The following is a 22301-nucleotide window of genomic DNA, read 5'->3' as shown; positions in this document are numbered from 1 at the left end:
AGTAGTGGAAGTAAAGAAACAAGGAGACAAAAGGGTGTGACTGTGGACACTGTGGCCATTTCAGACTACTCTTCCAAACAGATCGTTGACTGCAGTGGTGGGTGGGGAACAGAACTAGTAGCTGTAGAGATGGTGGCCAGGGTGCAGTCGGCAGAAACAGAGAGACAGGCAGGCAGAGAGATAGAGTAAGATACCTCTGGGAGCTGATGATTTAGGACAATAGTTACCCTCTGTGGCCTCAACGTTGTCTGGCTGACTGAAAGGAGGAAGCTATGGCTAGTGAAGCCAGATGATAGTTGGAAGGAGAGGCAGAGAGAGAGAAGGCAAGAAAGGGAGAAAAATCTATGGGGGAAAAGGAACAGAGCTGTTCCAGGAAAGGTGTTATCTGTGGCGTTTGCACATTATCCACACAAGCTGGAACCTGAAAAGACTCCTGGTCCCCAATGCAGTGTCGCCATGATGGAATAGTGCAGGCCACAGGGGTCTGCGAGAAACCTCAGAAACAGTGGCTCACTGTTGAAAGTTAACTGAGGAGAAACAGAACAAGCACACCCACCCACCCACACACGCACATACCAGCGTACCTGGTCCCCCTTTTCTCATCTGTTAAACATGAAAGGATTTTTGCCTCCCTCTGAAATCAATTACAAAACACAATTTAAAAATCCTTTCCAAGGTAGGGGCTGATTAGTATTTAAGGATCTCTCCGCCAGTACTGTACCCCTCTCTCTCCACTGATATCTACCACAGCCGATCAATATCTCGCTTAATGAAACTGCTGGGAACCGCGGTTGATTTGGCTGGCTTTTGTACCTGTTCCATTATGAATAAGCAACAGAATCATAAAAACGGTCCCCTCCCTCTCCCACTCACTCTCTCTTAGCCCCACCCACTTCAGTAGGTGAAACAACATCCTCACACTTCATTAAGGTAGATGAGTAAAGGAATGAAATGAAGAGGACAGCAGTACGTGTGCACGTGCGTGCGTGCCTGGTGTAGATGGCCATTAGGCTGTGCAGTCACTCCTCATGGAGAAAGAGGAGGAAGGGAGGAGAGAAGGAGGAAAAAAAGAGTGATGGCAGGACTGTGATAAGGAGGGGGCGGAGGAGAGCAGCACCTCATTAAAAGCCCCGCTGTGACAGCGGCAGAGAGGCAGCTGCTGTGGGTCAGTGGAGATGTCTGGAAGTAGAGGGGGGTGCGGGCGTATGATGGCAGGAGGACTGCAAGTCGGAGAAAGAAATGTTGAAGAAGAAAAATCACAAAACATACTACATTCTGTATACATGTGTCTTTAATTACAGTCGCCCTTTCATTTATCTAAGATAATTCACATTTTTACATTGACAAAATGCTTGGCAGCTTTTGAAAACACCAACCGTGGGTGAACACACGTTGAGCCATCAATAAGCTTTATTGCACCTCTGTAGCCCACTTCTCAGAAGCAAACTGCTAAAATGTATGAAATTGTCTTTTTTCATCTGGAAGACACACAATGTACCATAGAGACCCACTGTTAGAACATTAGACTATAAAACACCTGATAATATGCTGATTTGAAGGAACCCTTGCCGAGTCTATAGTAGACTGTGTAGCTGAGTGTGTCCAATCGTGTAGAAATGGAAACAAATTTAACAAGTTTAAATGAATGAGGAATGACACAGTAGCTGAAATAAGAAAATCTTTCTACTTGATTTCTACTTGAAATCTTTCTTTCTAATTTCAATTCTTTAATTAACATAATCTAAATGTAATTTATATAATTGAGTGGACACTAATGGGTTACAAACAGAATACATATGGAAGTCCAATACATTTCTCAAATGTCTAGTAAACTGAAATGCTCTTGTAGTGACTTCTAGAGTACTAATTGTTCTCTTAGCAACATCATAGTTTTGCTATCATATAAAAAAAGTGTCCTATTTAAATGTCATCAATTAAAAGTGACAATCTCACTCAAACGAGGCCACTGAGAGCCGGGGGTCTTTCCTGTTTTACCCAGATTCTGATACCACAGTTTGGTCCACTTAAGCAGAAAGCTATAGACTGGTTTACGCATAATTTATCAGGCTATTTGGGTGGCCTATCAGAGAGCATGTAACACAAGGCTGGCCAATCATACAGTAGATACCCTTATTTCTCTGGTCTTTAGATGTTGTCTGATATGTGCTGATCCTAGTCTGTCTCTCTTAATGGTTTTTAACACCACAATATATATTTCCATATCATATCATGTGAAATGGAGGCACATTGCTTTCTCGTTTACTGTAAAACAAGTAGGGATATGAATGTAGGGATAAAACATTTTGAAAACCTTTGGATAGCAAATTAAACTCTGTATTCCCCTTCAAATCACATAACTGCTTTCTGGGTTATATGAACACTCCGTTGCTAGGGAGGAAGTGGCATATTCCATTTCACTCAAAAGGAGGGGGTTGAATTAGCAACCGCGCAGAGGGGGGTCTAGAATTGGATATTATGTTAAGCTAAAAGTCCACTCCCAGAAGGATGTGGTAAACATTCTAGACCTTTCCTCACACTCAGACTACAGCTTCTCTTGGCTCAAGTATCCTCCTAACTCTGTTCTCACTCCATTTCTATACTCCTTTAAACCAAAAACAGCTGGGCTTTCCCAGGCTAATCCATGTTATCTGGTGGTGAACTGTGACTGAGCATTTGTATTATATTGAGTGGTACATGATGTACAGTTGTAATGTATCAAGTGGGGATTCTGATCCTCCCACTAGCCTCCCAATGTTGTAAATAAACCCAAGCAGATTTAAGAGGACTGAACCTGCGAACAGAGCTGAGGTGTTTAACTGAAAGTTTCACAGAGAAAAACCTCTATTACATGCCTATTCTCAATTTCCCAATCCATCCTAAATCAGCCTTGCCTCCAGGCAGCCAAATAAGCCGAGAACACAGACGGCGAGAAGGTGCTGGGCTGTGGAGAGTAGTAATAGTTATGACATAAAAAAGGCTTCCAACAAAATGTACTTCAAACTGCCTTCCAACAGTCTCCATTTACAGTTCAACATGTGTGCTTTGCAAAACAATTACACTCCCAATATCAACCAGCAACCTAAAGCATGACTTGCCTCAAGTGAGAATCCTGATAGCTTTCAATCAGTGAAAGATATGGACTTCTACATATAAAGTGCCTTCAGGAAAGTTTTCAAACCCTTTCCATTTCTCCACATTTTATTGTTATAGACTTAATTTATAACTGATCACTGCAAAACATGTTCTCATCAATCTATGCAGAAAAACCGACAACGGCGAAGCAGAAGCATTTCCTTTTTAATTTGGCCCAATTTTTTTTGAAATAGCTATTGTAAATAGGTATTCAGACCTTTTATTTGGTACATTGTAAAAACACCTTTGGCAGTAATTGATTCTTTGATTCGTCTTGGGTCTGCTTCTTGCAACAAGATAACATCGAGCATCTTGCAATTCTTGCAACAGATTCTATAAAGCATCTGTAAACTTTATTCTTAAGGGCTCTCTACATATGTTCAATTGGGTTCAATATACTCAGTGATGTGCTTCGGGTCCCTGCTATTGTGAAAATAGCAATGCAGACTGTTTTGAGAATAAGCTAGGACCAAGTATCTCTATTCCTGTGTTGATTAGAAATAGAAGGAACCGTGAGCATGCAACCCATAAAGTAAACTTGTCTAATCTGTTAACTGTAACATGTCAACCTACTAGTCCAGGAACCCCTATTAAATCTATTAAGCTGGCTTTACTTAATATCAGATCTCTCGCCAACAAATCATTCTTGGTAAATGAGATTATAATATCATACAACCTAGATTTTATGTTTCTCATTGAAATGTGGCTAACAGAAGATTGTAGGGCTGCAATTCTTAATAAGACAGCACCCGAAATATTTTGCTATATGAATACTGATAGGAAAGGAGGAGCAGTAGCTGCCCTATTAAAAGATACATTACAGTGCAAAGAAAATACACTATGTAATTTTATTTCTTTTGAATACCTCTGTTTTACATTGAAGGGTACCCCCCAAATGTATTTTTAACCATTTACAGACCTCCATGATATTCTGCAAATTTTATTGATGATTTTGCTGAACTACTCTCTGTTATATCAGTTGATTATTACTTGTTTATTATTACAAGGGATTTTAACATCCACATAGATAATAATACAGACAATAATGCCAAATAACTTTTTGCACTACTTGACACTTTTGATCTCACTCATCATGTGAAAGAGCGTACACACACTCAAGGCCACATTCTAGATCTGGTTATTTCTAAAGGTCTCGATATTTCCTCTGTCTTGGTTAAAGACTTGGGCCTGTCTGGTCATTTGTATGTCTTTTTCGATTCACTTATCACCCCAAATGTTCCAGTAACTTTCTGTTAAGAAAAGGTACATTCATGAGAGTACCAATGCTCAGCCATGGCCATCTCTCCAACAAAAAGTGCAGAGTCAGTTGAAGTACTCCTGGATAATTCTAATGCCAAAATATTGAATGTCATGTCGTGTTGCACAGTTAAAGGTAAAGAAAACTATGAGCAAACAGAAAACCTCATGGAGAACCACCATGATGGTAAACGACCTGAAAAGAGAATGTTGGAAAGCGGAACGTTAGTGGAGGAAAACTAAACTTCAAATTCACTATGAAATCTATAAACAAAGTCTTGGTAGCTTCAACAATGAGTTACGCAGGGCCAGACAGAAACATTTATCAGGAAGGATAAACAAGAAAATAAATAATACCCGCACTTGTCATGGTCGACAAGCTTACAAACCCAGTAAAGCAGATAGCATCAGAACTCATGTCCATTGTGAAATGTAATGAATTAGTGTGTTTCTTTAGTGAAATAATTATAAGTAATGTGACAGAACTTCAGAACTACACAGTCTAACAAGGACTCTGTACCGTCACCGTGACCACCAAGACATAACTTGGTTATTATGTCGCATTTTAATACAATTGATCAAAAATCCCTAGAAGAAACAGTTCGACATCGTAAAGCTTCCACTTGCTGTTTCGACACACTGCCATCAGACCTTTAAAAAAAACATTTACTCTATAACAATGGACCTACAGCAAATAGTTAATAGCTCTCTGCAATCAGGCATTTTCCCAACATCTCTAAAAACAGCTGCCATTAAGACCCTATTAAAAAAGATAACACTGGATGTATCTATAATGAAAAACTATAGACCTGTATCAAATCTCCCTTTTATAGCCAAGATCATTGAGAAGGTTGTCTTCAACCAACTCAGCAATTTTGTGACCTCAAGTGGTTTTCAGTCAGGTTTCTGACCTCACCAAAGTACTGAAACGGCCCTGATTAAAGTTTTGAATGATATACGGCTGAATACTGATTCTGATAAAATAACAGTTCTGGTTCTATTAGATCTCAGTGCAGCATTTGACACTGTAGATCATAGAACACTTATAAATAGGCTTGAAAATTGGGTAGGACTCTCCGGGACAGTCCTTGATTGGTTCAGATCATATCTAGATGGCCGGAGTTACTTTGTCACAATTGGTAATCATGAATCTCAAAGGATGGCTACGACATGCGGAGTTCCACAGGGATCAGTTCTCGGACCGCTTCTGTTCAACTCTACCTCTGGGCCAAATTCTACAGAACAACGACATTAACTACCACAGCTATGCCGATGATACTCAAATATATATGGCTCGCGAACCATATGACAACAACTCAATAGACTCTCTGTGTCACTGTATAGATTACATAAATACCTGGATGAACCAGAATTGTCTACAACATAACCAAGATAAAACTGAGATTTTAGTAAAGAGCTGGATTCTCTGCCCCTTAAAACCAGGGATCAAGTGCATAATCTTGGTGTTCTGATTGACTCAGTCCTCACATTTAACAGTCATATCAAAGCGGTCATCAAAACAGCATTCCAAAAAATATAGTTAGAATCAAAGGCTTGGTGTCCCAAAAAGAGAAGCTCATCCATGCTTTTCTCTCTAGTAGGGTTGACTACTGTAATGGACTGTAAAACAACTGCAGCTCATTCAGAATGCTGCTGATAGAATGTCAACCAGGACCAAGAGAACAAATCACATCAATCCGGTTCTTAAATCTTTGCATTGGCTTCCAGTCAGTTACAGAATAGATTCCAAAGTGGTGCTTTTAGTTTATAAATCTCTGAATAGTTTAGGACCTGAATACATTTCTGATATGTTTGCATAATATAGATCCATGAACACAGGTCAGCTAGTAGAGCCCAACCTAAACTTAACCACAGTGTTTAGCCTCATAGCTTCCTATGTTTTTATCCAATTTTTATCTTATTGTATTTTTTATTCTGATGTTTTCATTTGAATATTTGTTTTTATGTTATTGTACTTTCATATATTAGTCTTAGTAAAGCACATTGAATTGCTTCGATGTATGAATTGTGCTATAGAAATAAACTTGCTTGCTTCAAGTCCAAGCTATGGTTGGGCCACCCAACAACATTCATAGTCTCAAATCCCCTCAAGTGTTGTCTTGGATGCATGTTTCAGCTTCTCTTCATTCTGAAGTCCTCTACGGTCTGGATCAGGTTTTCAATGACCTATCTGTATTTTGCTCAGTTCATCCTTCCCTGAATTCTGACCAGACTCCCAGTCCCTTCTGCTGAAAAGCATGATGATGCCGACACCATCTTTTACTATAGGGATGAGTCATGTGACGAGCAGTACATTGGTTTTGTCAGAGTAGGGTTAGGCATTCAGGATTAAATTTTTGTCTTATCAAAGCAGGGAATATTTTTCCTCATGGTCTCAGAGCCATCAGACGGCATGTCACGTGTTTTACTCAGGAATGGCTTCCGTCCAGCCCCTCAACCATAAAGTCCCGAATGATGAGTGCTACAAAGATGGTTGTCCTTTTGGAAGGTTCTCCCATCTCTGCAGAAAAACTCTAAACTCTCTTCGAGTGGCCAATGGGTCCTTCGTGTTTTATAACCTTCTCCAGATCTAAGCCTCAATACATTTCTCGAAACAGTGCAGAGATTTCCTTGGATACTTCATATAGACAGATGTGTGCCTTTCATCATGTCTAATCAATTTAATTCCTAGATACATCAAGGTTGATCAAATGGCACAGGATGCATATGAGGTCAATTTAGTGTATCATGGCAAATATTCGAAATACTTATGCAACAATTTCGTTTTTCATTAATTTTTTTACATTCATTTGGCACAAATTTCTGAATTCATTCCAAAGGCACTGCAAGCAAATTGACTGACAAAACAATTTTACTTACAAGTTATTCAACACCAAAACCCTATCTCATAGTGGTGCATAATGTACAAAGTAGAAAATGGAGAAAGTTTCTAATAAAATTACAAAGAACATGTCTCCCCTACAACAACACTTCAGGGAGAGACGGAATTAACTCTATCCAAGCTGATAGCGTTTACTCTATTCCCGTGGGGTTGGCCATATTCCACAGGCTGTTAGATGGAGGGAGAAACTCATCACACAAGAGCTAATTGTTTATCTTCCCTCCAGTGTGTTGTGTCTAGGTGGCTGAAAAAAGCAGCCTTTTCCCCTGTTTTATTAGAAGATAAACTGTTAAGAGAATCCAGTCAGACCATATTTGAATAACTTATGAGAAATGTTTCCACGCGACAACAGCAATCCCAGACTTAGACCCAACATCAACAAATTTAAACAGTCCACACCACTGAAACCACAGTTTTCAACAAAATAATGATGTTAGAAAGAGGCTGTCCAAGTGGGAAACATATTTTAAGTACCTGATAATAAGATAAAAAAAAAAAAAAGAAAGAGTTAAGTCAGGGATCTGCCTAAGGCCAGTGAGAAAAGAGGTCCGGAGTGCATCCGTGACCCCTTTTTGAAAAACATGTAAATAACAAAACCTTACCCAAAACCTAGTACTAAATGCCATGACGAAATATAGAACACAGTAATTAACATAGTTGGATCCAGAAAACATTTTAAGATTACCCAGATACAGTGAGGGAAAAAATTATTTGACCCCCTGCTGATTTTGTACGTTTGTCTACAATCTTGTCCCTGACATCCTTGGACAGCTCTTTTGTCTTTGGCCATGATGGAGACTTTGGAATCTGATTGATTGATTGCTTCTGTGGACAGGTGTATTTTATACAGGTAATAAACTGAAATTAGGAACACTCCCTTTAAGACTGTGCTCCTAATCTCAGCTTGTTATCTGTATAAAAGACACATGGGAGCCAGAAATCATTCTTATTGAGAGGGGATCAAATACTTATTTCACTCATTAAAAAAAAAGTATACCATTTTTTACATGCATTTTCCAGGACTTATTTTTTTTGTTATTCTGTCTCTCACTGATCGAATAAACCTACCATTAAAATTATGGACTGATCATTTCTTTGTCAGTGGGCAAACATACAAAATCAGCAGTGGATCCCAAAATAAATCCCTCACTATAGGGATACCGTCTCTGCATGTCTTTCTGTAGATGGCATAGAGAAAATGTCAACTGGCTTCTTTTTATTATAACTTTCTTACACAACAATGAATAATTCAATTTAGTACAAATAATGCAATGGATTGTATTTGGAAAACAAAACATCTAAAAATAATCGTTAGATAGATTTTATTTTCTTAATTTGTATAGATTTTATTTATACATTTCTATTCTATTTACAACATAGAAAATACAAATAAATATACATTTATTTTATTTGTGAAGCAGTTTCAAATGAATTTCATTTAAGAATTGTGCTATATCAATGAATATCTTCCAGTTAAAACTCTAACTTTTTTATGACTTGATACATTTATTCTACGAAAAAATACAAAAATAAAAGTAAACTCCTGTCCTTGGTGATGGTGAAACTGCAATAAACTAGTACAATATTTCCAAAGATTGGCTGATATCGTATTAATTATATTTTAATAACTTAGTTTTGAAAAAGTATTTGTATCTAAGGTTGCTATGAATAGGCATAAGTACATTGTTGACCATGTCCAGAGAGTCAGGACAAATTGCCTAGTAAGCCTGTATGTAACTGCTGTAGTTACACAACATCCACAAAGTCCACCAAAATAGTTTTAAACTGTTTTGGAATAATATTTTAATCTAATGCAATTAAGGAACAGAATGCACCAAGGAACAGCAGGTAATAGTATTATCTTTCATGAAAAAACTTGGGGACGTGTTCCCAAGTTCACAATACAGAATTTCAGATTGATAATGATGTTTAGGTGTAGGCTACATTGATGTACAAGCTTTCGCTTGTGCTTGTTGGGAGTGATGTGTCATGACAGTAAAAAAATGACATCAAAGTAGAGGGCATCTTAGGCTTTCAGCCCTTTGTGCTTTCGCAATTCGAGATTTCTGTAAATCTGATTGGTCAAGACACATTCCGTGCCTGCAACAGCAGCACTCAGATGTGAAGGGTAAAGAAATTCACAAATAAGCCAAATCTGTTTAAAAAAGACACTTTCTTTAATATATTTCTTGAAATTAAAAGTGGTGTAGTGCTGCCATCCCTAATGAAAAGTGCTGTGACAAATGTTGCCTTTTCAAATCTTTTCTTGCAGTGCCCTGGTTACCAGTTAACACCATTCATTCAATATGCATTGTCATTGTTGAATTGACTACAAGGCTACTGTGGTTTGTCAGGCCTCCAGAATTCAAGACGGCAACATGTCAGTCTTTGTCTGGATGTGTTCGTTGAATTGAATGTTTTTTCAAGCTTCTATCAACAAAAAAACTGACTAGAGAGTAGTAGTATGACCAAGAACAATACATTTTTTATTTACAGAGTTTTAGCAGAAAGCAGTCTCAGGGAAACACCATTAAATGAGGCCAACAGCTCATGGCTTTGATGTATAAATACTAAAGGCTACAAAACCTAGTTTCCACAGTAAAACCTGCAGCAGCTTTGGTGGAATTAGGCCCATGCATGGTGCCTGCACCGTGCAATACCAATTTAAGAAAGCACCGGCTCTGACAGCAAATGAGGAAGTAAATGCAGCTCAGCTGACTTGTGGTTGCAGTGAGCTCTCAGTCGTCACCGTAGTTTGAACAAATTATGTTCATGGCTAGATTACAAATTATATCGCCTGTGTTATAGCTGTGTCCTTTAGATTACTATTGCAACATCACTGTGAAGACTTTGGTCAAGTAGACAAACCAACATGGGTGTTAGACTGGCAGGCAAGAGCACAAAACATCATGCCTACAATCAATAATGGAATTCAGGATTTCTTTTGCATTAAAAAGAGTCTTAGGTAGTAGGTATGGTCAGGGGAGTGGCACTAGGCATTGCCGGCCTGTCAACCCAGAGAATATGTGAATTTTTGAGGCTTCCTCCCCATCTAAATAATGTTTAAGAGAATTTCTTGAAATTCTACTATTTCTCCAAGGACCTGATAGCATACTAGGCAACTGGTCACAGTACTGACAATAACAACGTTAAGGCCATTTTAATAAATCCATAACTAAAGAAATGCTCTGCTTATCTCGGTACCACTCCATAGTTACTAGTGAATACTCTTTCAGAAATAGCCAGCAATTTGAATCAAAAGGAGTCAACGGATTCTGTAACAAAAATAATACGCATCTCTAGGTGGGCAGAAAAAACTTTGGAGGACCACCTATGAGTTTCTATGGTGTTTCAGGGAACTCTGGGCCTGAACGGTTGTCTGTTGAGATTGGCACCTGTTATAGCATCTCCCTGTTATTCTGAATGGACGCCAGTCTGTACACTCCTTTAACCTAATTCCATAACAAAAGACCTCCAGCTACGCTGTACCAATCTGGGATCAACAATTATTTTAGTATCACCAACTGCATTCTCTCATGTCTAAAAATAATTTGGTAAATCTAAAAACCTACAGCCCTTTATGTTGCTAAATTGAAATGTTGTAGTATCGGAGGAAGGTGGCAATGTGTAGAAAGTGTCATTATTGTTCATACCTGGGTGTGTTAACAAATCTGGCCTGGAGTTATATCAACAATGTTTGCAAAAATTGTATGTTTGAAACACTGTATAGTGCATTGATCTGATTACAATTTGGGTGAAAATTACTGATGCAAACATTGGATGAGGAAGTCGGTCCCTGATAAATCACAGATGAACCCGGCATCATGTATGAGTATGGCAGAGAACTTCTGAATTTACCGGTTTTCATTAACAACTTGTCTCTGTCCTATTTAAGAGCAAGAACCCAATGGTTTTTAAACTAAATTTTGGAGAGGATATGAGAGAGTACAGATGAGATGCCACAGGAAGATTACCAACCTCTTAAATTCCTGAATTTATGAGTACTGCTAATCTCTGAGCTTGTGATAGCATTAGTCTACTTTAGCTCCCCCTTGGTACTGTAGAGGGCTAGTTAGAATACTCTTGGTTTGCTTGATTCGTACTAATCGTCTTGAATGGAAGATTTTGTTCTTTTTACACACCAGCTGTATTGTTCATAAACAAACCCTCACACCTTCAAAATAGATTTTCTTTTAATATTTTAGCCATCAGCCTTTGTGTTTTGTTGGTGATGGTATTTAATTCCTGCTACATTACATTCACAGCCATAATGTGTCCAGTGTTGATAAACATAGAGAAGAAGGTGTTGCCACTTATTCCAATGTTAAGTTACAGGCAAGTGTGCATCACTCTAGTACAGTATACTGTAAGTATCAAAAGACTGCCATCTTACTATGATAGGATTTTGTACACCTGTGAGCCCTGGGTGAGATACTTGTACTGCTCATAAATTGCATTGGGAAACTAAAGTATAAGGAAGTAATTATTGCTTGGGATTTAAACTGGGATTGGTAAAAACTGGCCTAAGACAACGTGAAGGCTAATTGTAATACCATGAATTCAACTCCACTAATACAGTCCCCCTACACAACCAAAGGTGCCCAGACAAACTTATTGATCCCATCTTTTTTATTTATTTTACCTGATAAATTTACTAAAAAACATTTACAGCAATTACCTGGGGGAAATTAAGGTTAACTGCCTTGCCAGCTTGTTATCCTTGTCTGCACATGAATTAGAACTTTTGGTTATTGGATGGATACCTTCCCACATCTTTACTAGAGTCCCACACAAACATGTAGTCAATGTTATTTTTAATTGTGATTTACAGGATCATTTTAATTGTTTACTTTATTTTACAAGATACATAAATAAATAAAACATTTACAATAACACCCTAGGGGAAATAAAGTTAGGGGAAATAAAGTTAGAGTAACTGCCTTGGCTGCTTTTCTTTACCTTGCAAGCCTAAATCGTGCAGCACAGTCGCCCTGCAGAAATCGCAAAAAAAGCGTTACTTAGTCATGAACCTGCAACATACAGATTTAAAGACAAATGAATTAACTTGTACAACATTGGGAGAACATAGTTCAAATATATGAGCAGGGAAAAAAAAACTGGGTCAACTATAGTTTATAGTAAATTAATATCTACATGTTTCTCAACATGAATTTTCATAACCACTTCAAAACCGATGTAGTCATTATTCACCTCTGAATTAAGTCATGAAGAAATGATGGATTATACAAAAAAAAACACCTGATAACAAGATCTCCCTTCCAATGAACAGGATACATTGAAGACTTCAAACGCAAACAAACAAGTTTCTGTGAAACACGCACAGTTTTGTAACAGTTTTCCATTGAAACTAAATAATTGAACCTAACTTATCTACAATTTACTGACGGGAGATCGCTTCAAATGAACATGCTGCCAAATGAACACACTTCTATTCAATTTCTATACAATTTATGGTGGTGACTAGAAAGTAAAAGTGACATTTTGGGCCAGGATGCCCTCAAGCGTTCCCTTTGGAGCAGCTGAGGTATCTGGCGGCTTGTAGGTGCATCTTGGGCTTTACTCAACAAGTTTCAACATTAAGCCATCTGTTTCACTGCAGATACTTCAACCACTAGGGGTCTCCACTAAAATGTATGGAGAACGCAAAGATTAATGTGAGGTATTAGCAGCATTGTTTCGTCCAACGTCCACACGATGACTGTGTTCCCTCTTATGTTGTGTTTGCCAGATGTCTGTCCCACATTTTCTGTCCTTGAAATACTGTAATACATGTAAAACTATGCCTAAATCCATCGTTGGATTACCTGGTCAAAATAATTTGCTGACAAGTAAAAACAAATTATTGGGAATATCTGAGTTGAGTGAACATTGCTGGGTTATTACTTTAAAGACAAGAGTATAATCAAATCAAATCTAGCTAGCTCAATTGACAAACTGCAAAAGATTATGAAATATGGATAATTTTAAGATGGTTTGTTAAAGAGTACTTTACCTGCAGTATATCTCGACTGACTGCTTTTCAATAAGCCAGAATACAACTAATTAAAAAGATAGAAATTAGATTGAGTACTTTAGCTACCGCTAGCTTAACAAAGGACATACGACTCAAAGTAAAGTCTATGTCTTCTGGCTCCTTAGTTTCCATATTCATGTTTTCAGAGAGCTGATGCATGTAGCCCGGAACCCTGGAGGTTTACAGAGGAGGATAGAAGGCACCGAGAGGAGGAAGAAAGCAATGATGGTACTTGGATAGGGGATGGAGGAGGTGGAGGGATCACTGTTTTCCTTCCCCCATCTAATAAATCTGTTACTAATACAGATGGATGTTCAAAAGGGCTGGGGTTACAGGTCTACGATCAAAGGTACTGCCCATATGATCCAAACATGAATCTGGACATTTCATTTTAAAAGGCTCTTATGGGAGTGTGGATTAGGACAGTCTAATGTAGAAAAACTACTGCACAGTGCTAAATATGTTGGTTCCAAATGGCTTTTTTTTTTAAACAAAATGTGCTAAATTTACACCACTTTAATTAATTGACAAAATAATTGCATAAATTGGGTTACCCTTAAATAAACACAAAAGCCCACAACTAAGGGTATTTGTATTGTGTAGCGCCTTAGCCATAGTATATTGCGCTTTATTGGTTAAATAACAGATGGTGTCATAAAGTGAGAGGACATACAAAATATCCAAACACCCACATATATATTATATACCCAGGGTTGCATGCATGGATACAAATGAGCCACGTCCTAGAGAGAAACTCATGATACCGTACATATGTACCAACAGCTATACTCCAACACACACAGCCCATATGTACTGTCGAGCTCAGCCACTGACACGCAGCTGCGCGTGCATGTGCATGTAGCATAGCTTCCACAGCCGCAGCAGAGAAACGATGTGCTCTGACAGTAGGCTTAAGCCCCCAGAGGAACGGAAAGTCTTTACACAGCTTGGGCAGATTCAATCCCAAGGTCTCTCATGCAGCATACGCAGATAAGCAATGAGCAGCAAAGCATGTCACCTTTCAAAGTTTGCATATTCAATCGCATATTATAACAGCACAATCTGGCCAAAATACATATGCAACTGCTATTTCATATCACGCACAAAAAACACGTTATGAGATGGTGGTTGATTCTTTTGGCCAACCCCAATGAAACAGCAACCTGTTGTGCGTTTGTGTGTAAATATAAACCATGTAAGCCCATGCCTTACCATATCTCCCGCCATCAGCCACTGTAAGACCTACTTCAGACACAGCTCAAATCTGACAGGGTGAGAAGCAATTTATCTTTTTTTTATCTACTTTCAAAATGCACTTCCCCTGTCAACTTTGGCATAAAGAGACCCAACATCAAAGTTCATGCCAGGGCCTGTTTGACATTTGTGTATTATTTACACAGAGGCCCAAGTAGTGCATGTGGATCTTACATTTTAGGATGGTAGCACAGCGACTGGAGCTGAGGATGGAAGGGGAGAGATAGTAAAACCCAGAGGAACAAAGAGAAGAGCATCCTTCACAGAGAGACAAGTGGAAAAAGACAGAGCCTGGGTCACACACTAACTACACTATTAGCAATGACATGAGGCCATTTGAAGAGCAATTGGCACTAAAGACTATTGACAAAGGACATTCAGCATGAAAAGATTCCCAAACCGACAAGTATACTCACAAATTACTTAATTTCACACAAAGCAAACATTCTGTTCTGGATTAATCTGTGTAGAGAAAAGCTACAGATCTTTTGAATGAAGTTTTCAGAGACAAAAGGACTATACTTGTTTAACACCAGGACTGCCAAATGCCTATGGGAATTGGCATTTCAGTTTGTAATTAAAATAAAAGAGCTATTTTGAAAGCTACACAATCCTCCTTCCATTACTTTTCCTAAAAGGGTGTATATTACATTGTTCCGTTGTCAGAATTCTAAACTCAGGAACGGAAAACTATTTAGAGACTACTCTATTTTCCAACTTGATCCGCCAAAAGCCCACGGCAACTAACGTTGTAACCCAGGCAACCTGCTAATGGTACCCAAATGGCACTAATCACCCCTCACTGGATGCAGGAGGTCAATGGATGAATGCGTGATATCCCCAGATGAATGATCAGTCTTGGTTGAATATGAATTAATTTACAAATGAAATACAAGATTTCCATAACCATTCAACAATTTAATAAGGCTGTTTTGTAACATAATACAAGCAATATATGCTACTTCACTATTCAACATAAGTATGACACGTTATATTAAGTTCTGCTTTTCTGATGTATCAAATACTTATGTCATCCAATAAAATAGAGGAGTGGGCCAAAATCCCTGCTGCAGTGTGTGGAAACCTGGTCAAGAACTACAGGAAACATATGATCTCTGTAATTGCAAACAAAAGTTTCTGTACCAAATATTTAGTTCCGCTTTCCTGATGGATCAAATACTTATCTCATGCAATAAAATCCAAATTAATTACTTAAAAGTCATACAATGTGATTTTCTGGATTTTTGTTTTAGATTCATTCTCTCACAGTTGAAGAGTACCAATGATACAAATTACAGGGAAAACTTGCAAAATCGGCAGTGAATCAAATACTTGTTCTCCCCACTGTACATTGTTCTTAATTGTTTCACTTGTAAGTTTTTTGCACTTAGTCTTGGTTTTTATCAAGCAACCATGCTTTAGGCCTATGTACAGCTATTCATGCGGATATCCTTTGATCATCGCAAACTGGTCGATAATGTCTCTTATTTTACCTTGTACATCATCAAAATGAGATCAAAATGAAACCAAAATTGATTTATTTTGAACAATTAAAGTGTTGTGTAATTTTCATTTTGTACATATGTAGGGCCTAATAAACAAATTAAAATAGTATCGCATGTGTTCTTAAAAATATCGTTCTATGTATTTTTTTTCGTCATTTATTTGGTATGATAAGACCTACAATACATACACATTCTTTTTTTTCTTCTTCAAATTCATTCACCACTTAAAACATATAAATTCTGTAATTCATTATTTTTTCGATTATTCTGCTGTGTATAGTTTAATGACGACCCAGTAGATGAACTGATGCTCTGGCTGAAAGGTGATGCTGTGGAGGAGAATGTGTATTCCAGTAGGGCCGGTTCGTATGCTATTGACGAGAAGCTGCGTTCGGCTCTGGCTTATACATTTGTCTGAAAGGATTTGCAGTTCTAGTGTTAAACGCAATACATAGTCGCACGCGTGTTGTGCACATTCCGATGGAAACCGCCCAGCATCACAAACTATCTTTCTTTTTGGACTTCTCAAACACTACTGTCATCCATGCCGTGAGCTATGAACTGTGCTATCCTTTCCACCAACTCTATTGTGAGCTGCCACTCTGGTCTGAATTCAAGGACAAGCATTTCGCACGCGCTATCCCATTATTGCATTCAGCTCAACCGCACTTACCTTCCAAACCCTTGGGATCAATAGCATTTGATTCTGCATTTCTCTGCTAGCACTTGCTAAAGGTCAATACCTGTGGGATTGGATAGGAGAAGGCTAAATTCACATCTGCTGTTTGTGGTGTCCTTTACACCATTTTCACACATTTAAATATGGATTTAATTCGTTGCAGAAATATAATAGTAATGGGATTTCTTTTATTCAGGCTATGCCATTGTAAAAGGCCTTAAATAGACAGGGCTTTTGAGTAGCACATGTTTTTCTTCAATTCAACACTGTTGTCAGGGCAACAGCCTTGTTATCGAAAGTGGTTGAAACGCATTGAGCACAGGCCTTGGATTTCACTATTAAAGTACAATACAGTTGAAAAAATCATAAGCAAGTCACCAACAGTGGTATTTCTCTCATGTAAAAATACACTTCTTATAACAGTAGGCCTAAGAGTCACTGTCAAAGAGCATAGCACAATTACGATGTCACTTCCTTAAAAATGCTATAAAGGTGTACCACTGTTCAAAGCTATCTATTAATTTTAACTGTAAGACAAATACATCTCATTAAACCGACACCATCTTCTGCATCCCCATACAGCTATACACTAACTACAGTGGGGAGAACAAGTACTTGATACACTGCCAATTTTGCAGGTTTTCCTACTTACAAAGCATGTAGAGGTCTGTAATTTTTATCATAGGTACTCTTCATCTGTGAGTGTTGGAATCTAAAACAAAAATCCAGAAAAATCACACTGTATGATTTTTAAGTAATTAATTTGCATTTTATTGCATGATGTAAGTATTTGATCACCTACCAACAAATAAGAATTCTGGGTCTCACAGACCTGTTAGTTTTTCTTTAAGAAGCCCTCCTATTCTCCACTCATTACCTGTATTAGCTGCACCTGTTTGAACTTGTTACCTGTATAAAAGACACCTGTCCACACACTCAATCAAACAGACTCCAACCTATCCACAATGGCCAAGACCAGAGAGCTGTGTAAGGACATCAGGGATAAAATGTAGACCTGCACAAGGCTGGGAAGGGCTACAGGACAATAGGCAAGCTGCTTGGTGAGAAGGTAACAACTGTTGGCGCAATTATTAGAAAATGGAAGAAGTTCAAGATGACGGTCAATCACCCTTGGTCTGGGGCTCCATGCAAGATCTCACCTCGTGGGGCATCAATGATCATGAGGAAGGTGAGGGATCAGCCCAGAACTATACGGCAGGACCTGGTCAATGACCTGAAGAGAGCTGGGACCACGGCCTCTAAGAAAACCATTAGTAGCACACTATGCCGTAATGGATTAAAATCCTGCAGCACACGCAAGGTCCCCCTGCGCAAGCCAGCGCCTGTCCAGGCCCGTCTGAAGTTTACCAATGGCCATCTGGATGATGGAGGAGGAATGGGAGAAGGTCATGTGGTCTGATGAGACAAAAATAGAGCTTTTTGGTCTAAACTCCACTCACCGTGTTTAGAGGAAGAAGAATGATGAGTACAACCCAAGAACACCATCCCAACCGTGAAGCATGGAGGTGGAAACATCATACTTTGGGGATGCTTTTCTGCAAAGGAGACAGGACGACTGCACCGTATTGAGGGGAGGATGGATGGGGCCATGTATCGCGAGATCTTGGACAACAACCTCCTTCCCTCAGTAAGAGCCTTGAAGATGGGTTGTGGCTGGGTCTTCCAGCATGACAACGACCCGAAATACACAGCCAGGGCAACTAAGGAGTGGCTCCGTAAGAAGCGTCTCAAGGTCCTGGAGTGGCCTAGCCAGTCTCCAGACCTGAACCCAATAGAAAATCTTTGGAGGGAGCTGAAAGTCCGTATTGCCCAGCGACAGCCCCGAAACCGGAAGGATCTGGAGAGTGGGCCAAAATCCCTGCTGCAGTGTGTGGAAACCTGGTCAAGAACTACAGGAAACATATGATCTCTGTAATTGCAAACAAAAGTTTCTGTACCAAATATTTAGTTCCGCTTTTCTGATGGATCAAATTAATTACTTACAAATCATACAATGTGATTTTCTGGATTTTTGTTTTAAATTCCGTCACTCACAGTTGAAGAGTACCTATGATAGAAATTACAGACTTCTACATGCTTTGTAAGTGGGAAAACCTGCAAAATTGGCAGTGTATCCAATACTTGTTCTCCCCACTGTATGTATTTTGGTCATTCCCCACAGCTATAAGTATGCCATCTTAGTCTTTTGTGGGCTGGTTGCTTATATAAAGCATGAAGAGCAGTCAGTGTGTGTTTGGAGCACTACTGTTATGCTTTTTGATGTTTGATGGTTTTCATAAATTTTTCAGAAAAAACGATAAACAGATCTTGTTTTGTTAATGCGGAAATACTCATTGACTCCATTTACCAGACAGTTTCCTCTTCATAATTTCCAACCTTTCAGTCATTTTAACTATTGAATAATGGCACTTTCTTTTTCAGAAATGTGTCAATGTGCCTCAACTCTGATCTGGTGTGCACTTCTGTCAGCAAGTGAGGTGAAGATTTGCAGTGTCTGACAGCACTGTAAGGTATAACCTATTTAAACGTTTAGAGGTTAAATAAAAGTTTTACCACATGGAGTAAACAGTGGGTAATTTCTCACAGCCTAAATGATCACTGAATACCACATTACTGGAGGAACAACTTGCCTGTGTGTGCATGTTTCTGCATCTAATGAATAGCCACCCTTAATGAGATCAATCTATCCATTAGAGTTCCTTAACAAGGGTAAATCCACATAGCTGCTAATTAGTCCATGCTCCATCTCTCTGCAGATAGTTGAGGACTTGACTGTCTCTCATGATGCCTGACAACATTAAAGCCACTAAATGTACTCAGCTCCAGATGCTTCAGATTGTCTCCATTTAACTGGTTTTCCATTATAGAACAAATAAATACAACCAAGCAGAAATAATATTAATTGAGATATTATGTCAGTTTTATTAAAGGCTGTGGGAGAGCTGTTCTATCGTTCATTTCAAGTCATAATTCTCAAATGTTCTCTTGTTAAGTAGGTGAACATGAAACCATTTTTGAAGAATTGTGACTCATTGCCAAAATATTGCATAGTGGAGAGTTTAAAGTGAACATTTGGTTATAAAAATAATACACTTACAGTTAAGTCAATTAGAATTTGCTGTTATCCAGTGCTACTTACAGTAATGAATGAATAGCCTAGATTTTTTTACTGGCCCATCATGAGATTAAGACCAAAACACTGGCATTGCAGGAGCTACAGTATGCTCTTACCAACTATGCACCAAAAAAATGTATGGTATCTTCTTCCAAGTAACCTAAAGAAGCAGGAGTAAAGAAATTTAATTGTAAGAAGTCAGTGTAAGAAGGATAATCTAAGGTGCATTTAATACCTTCCAGTCCTGATGAGAAGAAAACCTGCCCGGTCCTATCCTGCATTTTTAAACCAATATGCTAAATGAAATGTTGCCTTGTTAACAGCCAATATCGAAAGTCAGGTAACAGGCTCTCCATTTTTCCTGAAAGCCGGATGTATCCAGTTGTTGGTGACAGCACTGAGTGGCTTCAAAGGAACATATTAGATTTCAGCATGGAAGCTTTGATCTGAAGCTCTTGGTCTGGCTTTCATCTAAGTACAGTGACAGTATACACACTCAAATACAAATGCACTCAACAGTCAGATTTTCTACTTGACCAGCACTCAATATTTACTCAATTTGTCTTTCCATGTTTGGGTATATGACACACTAAACAAGACTTCTCTAACAGACATTTTGCATGTATTGATTTTCTATAGAATTGTTTGGTTTACAAAGATAGAATGGTACAGAAATCATTACTATTATTGAACTATTATTGGAAATTACGCAGAAAACCTTTTTATGTAGTTAATGTAATGCCTATTAAAGTGTTAGTTAAAAAGAGTAGTGTACTGTACATGACTTCTGGGTAAGACGACATAATTAGTCAAACGTATTAGGAAAGGTGATTACAACAAGAAGCCATAGCACAGCAAAATTTCTCTCTTTTCTCATAAGTTTAATACTGATTCAATTGGATTATTTTACCGGCTATGCCATATTTGACATTTGCAGTATGCTACAGTGCTTGTTGACTTTGGAAAGAGTGGTGAAGTGTGCATCAATGTACTTGCCCAGCACTCTAATCACATCCTGTGTCTTAATGGTTTCTGAAGATGTAGAGAAAAAATACATAATGATACAACTATAATGACTAAAAGGTTTGTAGTATGGTGAACCATTCATTGTGCTCATGTTCATAGATAATATAACAGCCTCTCAGACGTGTTATATCTGGCACGTCCAGTGTCCAACCATGGTTTAAAATTAAGTGTTAATAAGTTGTTTATAGCCCTATTAAGATCAACTTATTTTCTCATCTCACCTCAACTGCATGCATCATCGCTTACTGGATTTTATAGTTTACCCACTTTTCACCACCCCTGCCTACCAGACTCCAATGGATATCCAAGACTAGTCTAACATCATTCTGCATACAACACTGCATGTCTCAAATTGCTCCTTTTTGTCTTATATAGCTCCATTAATCTTAACCTACTCAGTGCCATCATGTCTAGTTCAGGGTTGTTAATGAGGAACAGCAATAAGATAAAATGCATTAGCTAACAAGACCTCAATCAAACTCAAAAGATAGGGTCATTTATTCAAAATTGTGTATAATGACGAATGGATAAGAGCGGTTAATTAACACTGACAATTAATCCTAACCAATTAATGTCACCAAGACAGCAGAAAACATAACGCAACACCTCTCTGTCTTAAGGGCCCTCTTCATTCTTCTTGTCATAATGCAATTAATTAGAGCTGCATTCGTTAATTAGAACTGAAAAATGATTTAAGAAAATAGGCCTAATTTAGTGACGCACACACAAGAAACACACACACATTTCTGAGCTATGATTGGCAGGTGCTGTTGGCATGGTAACAGCCAGGCTAAGGTGCGAGAGCTACAATCACAGTGGAGTAGAATCCTTAAGTTTTTGACAGATGTCCCTGACCTCCACAGAACTGGCAATATGGCCCTTAGGTTGGAAAAAGTGAATTAACCTACCAAGCTCTAAATTGCCCAACCAGTCTCAGGCTCACAGTACAAAATGCAAAGGAACCACGGTTGTAGACCTTATCAATTATAATAGCGTTCTAGGGTACCTGGAGGCAGGCTGGGTCTCTTTCTCTTTTTGCTGTTTTCGGCTCCGTTCTCCAGAGGACACTCTGTCACCAGTGGTCCGTTGGAGCTGTTGAATTGCAAGGGCTCGTTGTTCGAGGATGGGTCAAAGGACAGGGGGTTCAGTCCTGGAACACACAGAAACACAATAAGCCGCCATGTTTTATCAAATGGATTATGATTTACAGCTACTTCACAATAGATCCAATCAAGTGCAGAAGTAACAAACTATTTAGTCCATGGCTGAGTATCAGACTTCTTCCAGAAGCTTCTGAGCTTGAGCGGATCACTTACTGTGCATGTGTTTATTCTGTAGTTCACGTATGCTTTCAAATCGTGCTCATGTAACAAGGT

At 38.6% G+C, this 22301-nt stretch overlaps 1 protein-coding gene across 3 annotated transcripts in view; it reads right to left on the bottom strand.

Moving 5' to 3' along the window:
* The window catches only part of enox2 (ecto-NOX disulfide-thiol exchanger 2), a 311024-nt gene that overhangs the window by 96223 nt on the left and 192500 nt on the right, over positions 1-22301 (bottom strand). For all 3 annotated transcript variants that reach the window (XM_020044976.2, XM_010896791.5, XM_010896792.5), the window contains one exon: positions 21932-22075. In XM_020044976.2, coding sequence (XP_019900535.1) covers positions 21932-22075 — 144 coding nt within the window. The remainder of the gene's footprint in view (positions 1-21931; positions 22076-22301) is intronic.

This window comes from Esox lucius, chromosome 4 (genome assembly GCF_011004845.1).
Source record: "Esox lucius isolate fEsoLuc1 chromosome 4, fEsoLuc1.pri, whole genome shotgun sequence".
Lineage (NCBI taxonomy): Eukaryota > Metazoa > Chordata > Actinopteri > Esociformes > Esocidae > Esox > Esox lucius.
Note: the sequence above shows the minus strand (reverse complement) of the source record. Positions and strands in the feature narration are given on the sequence as shown.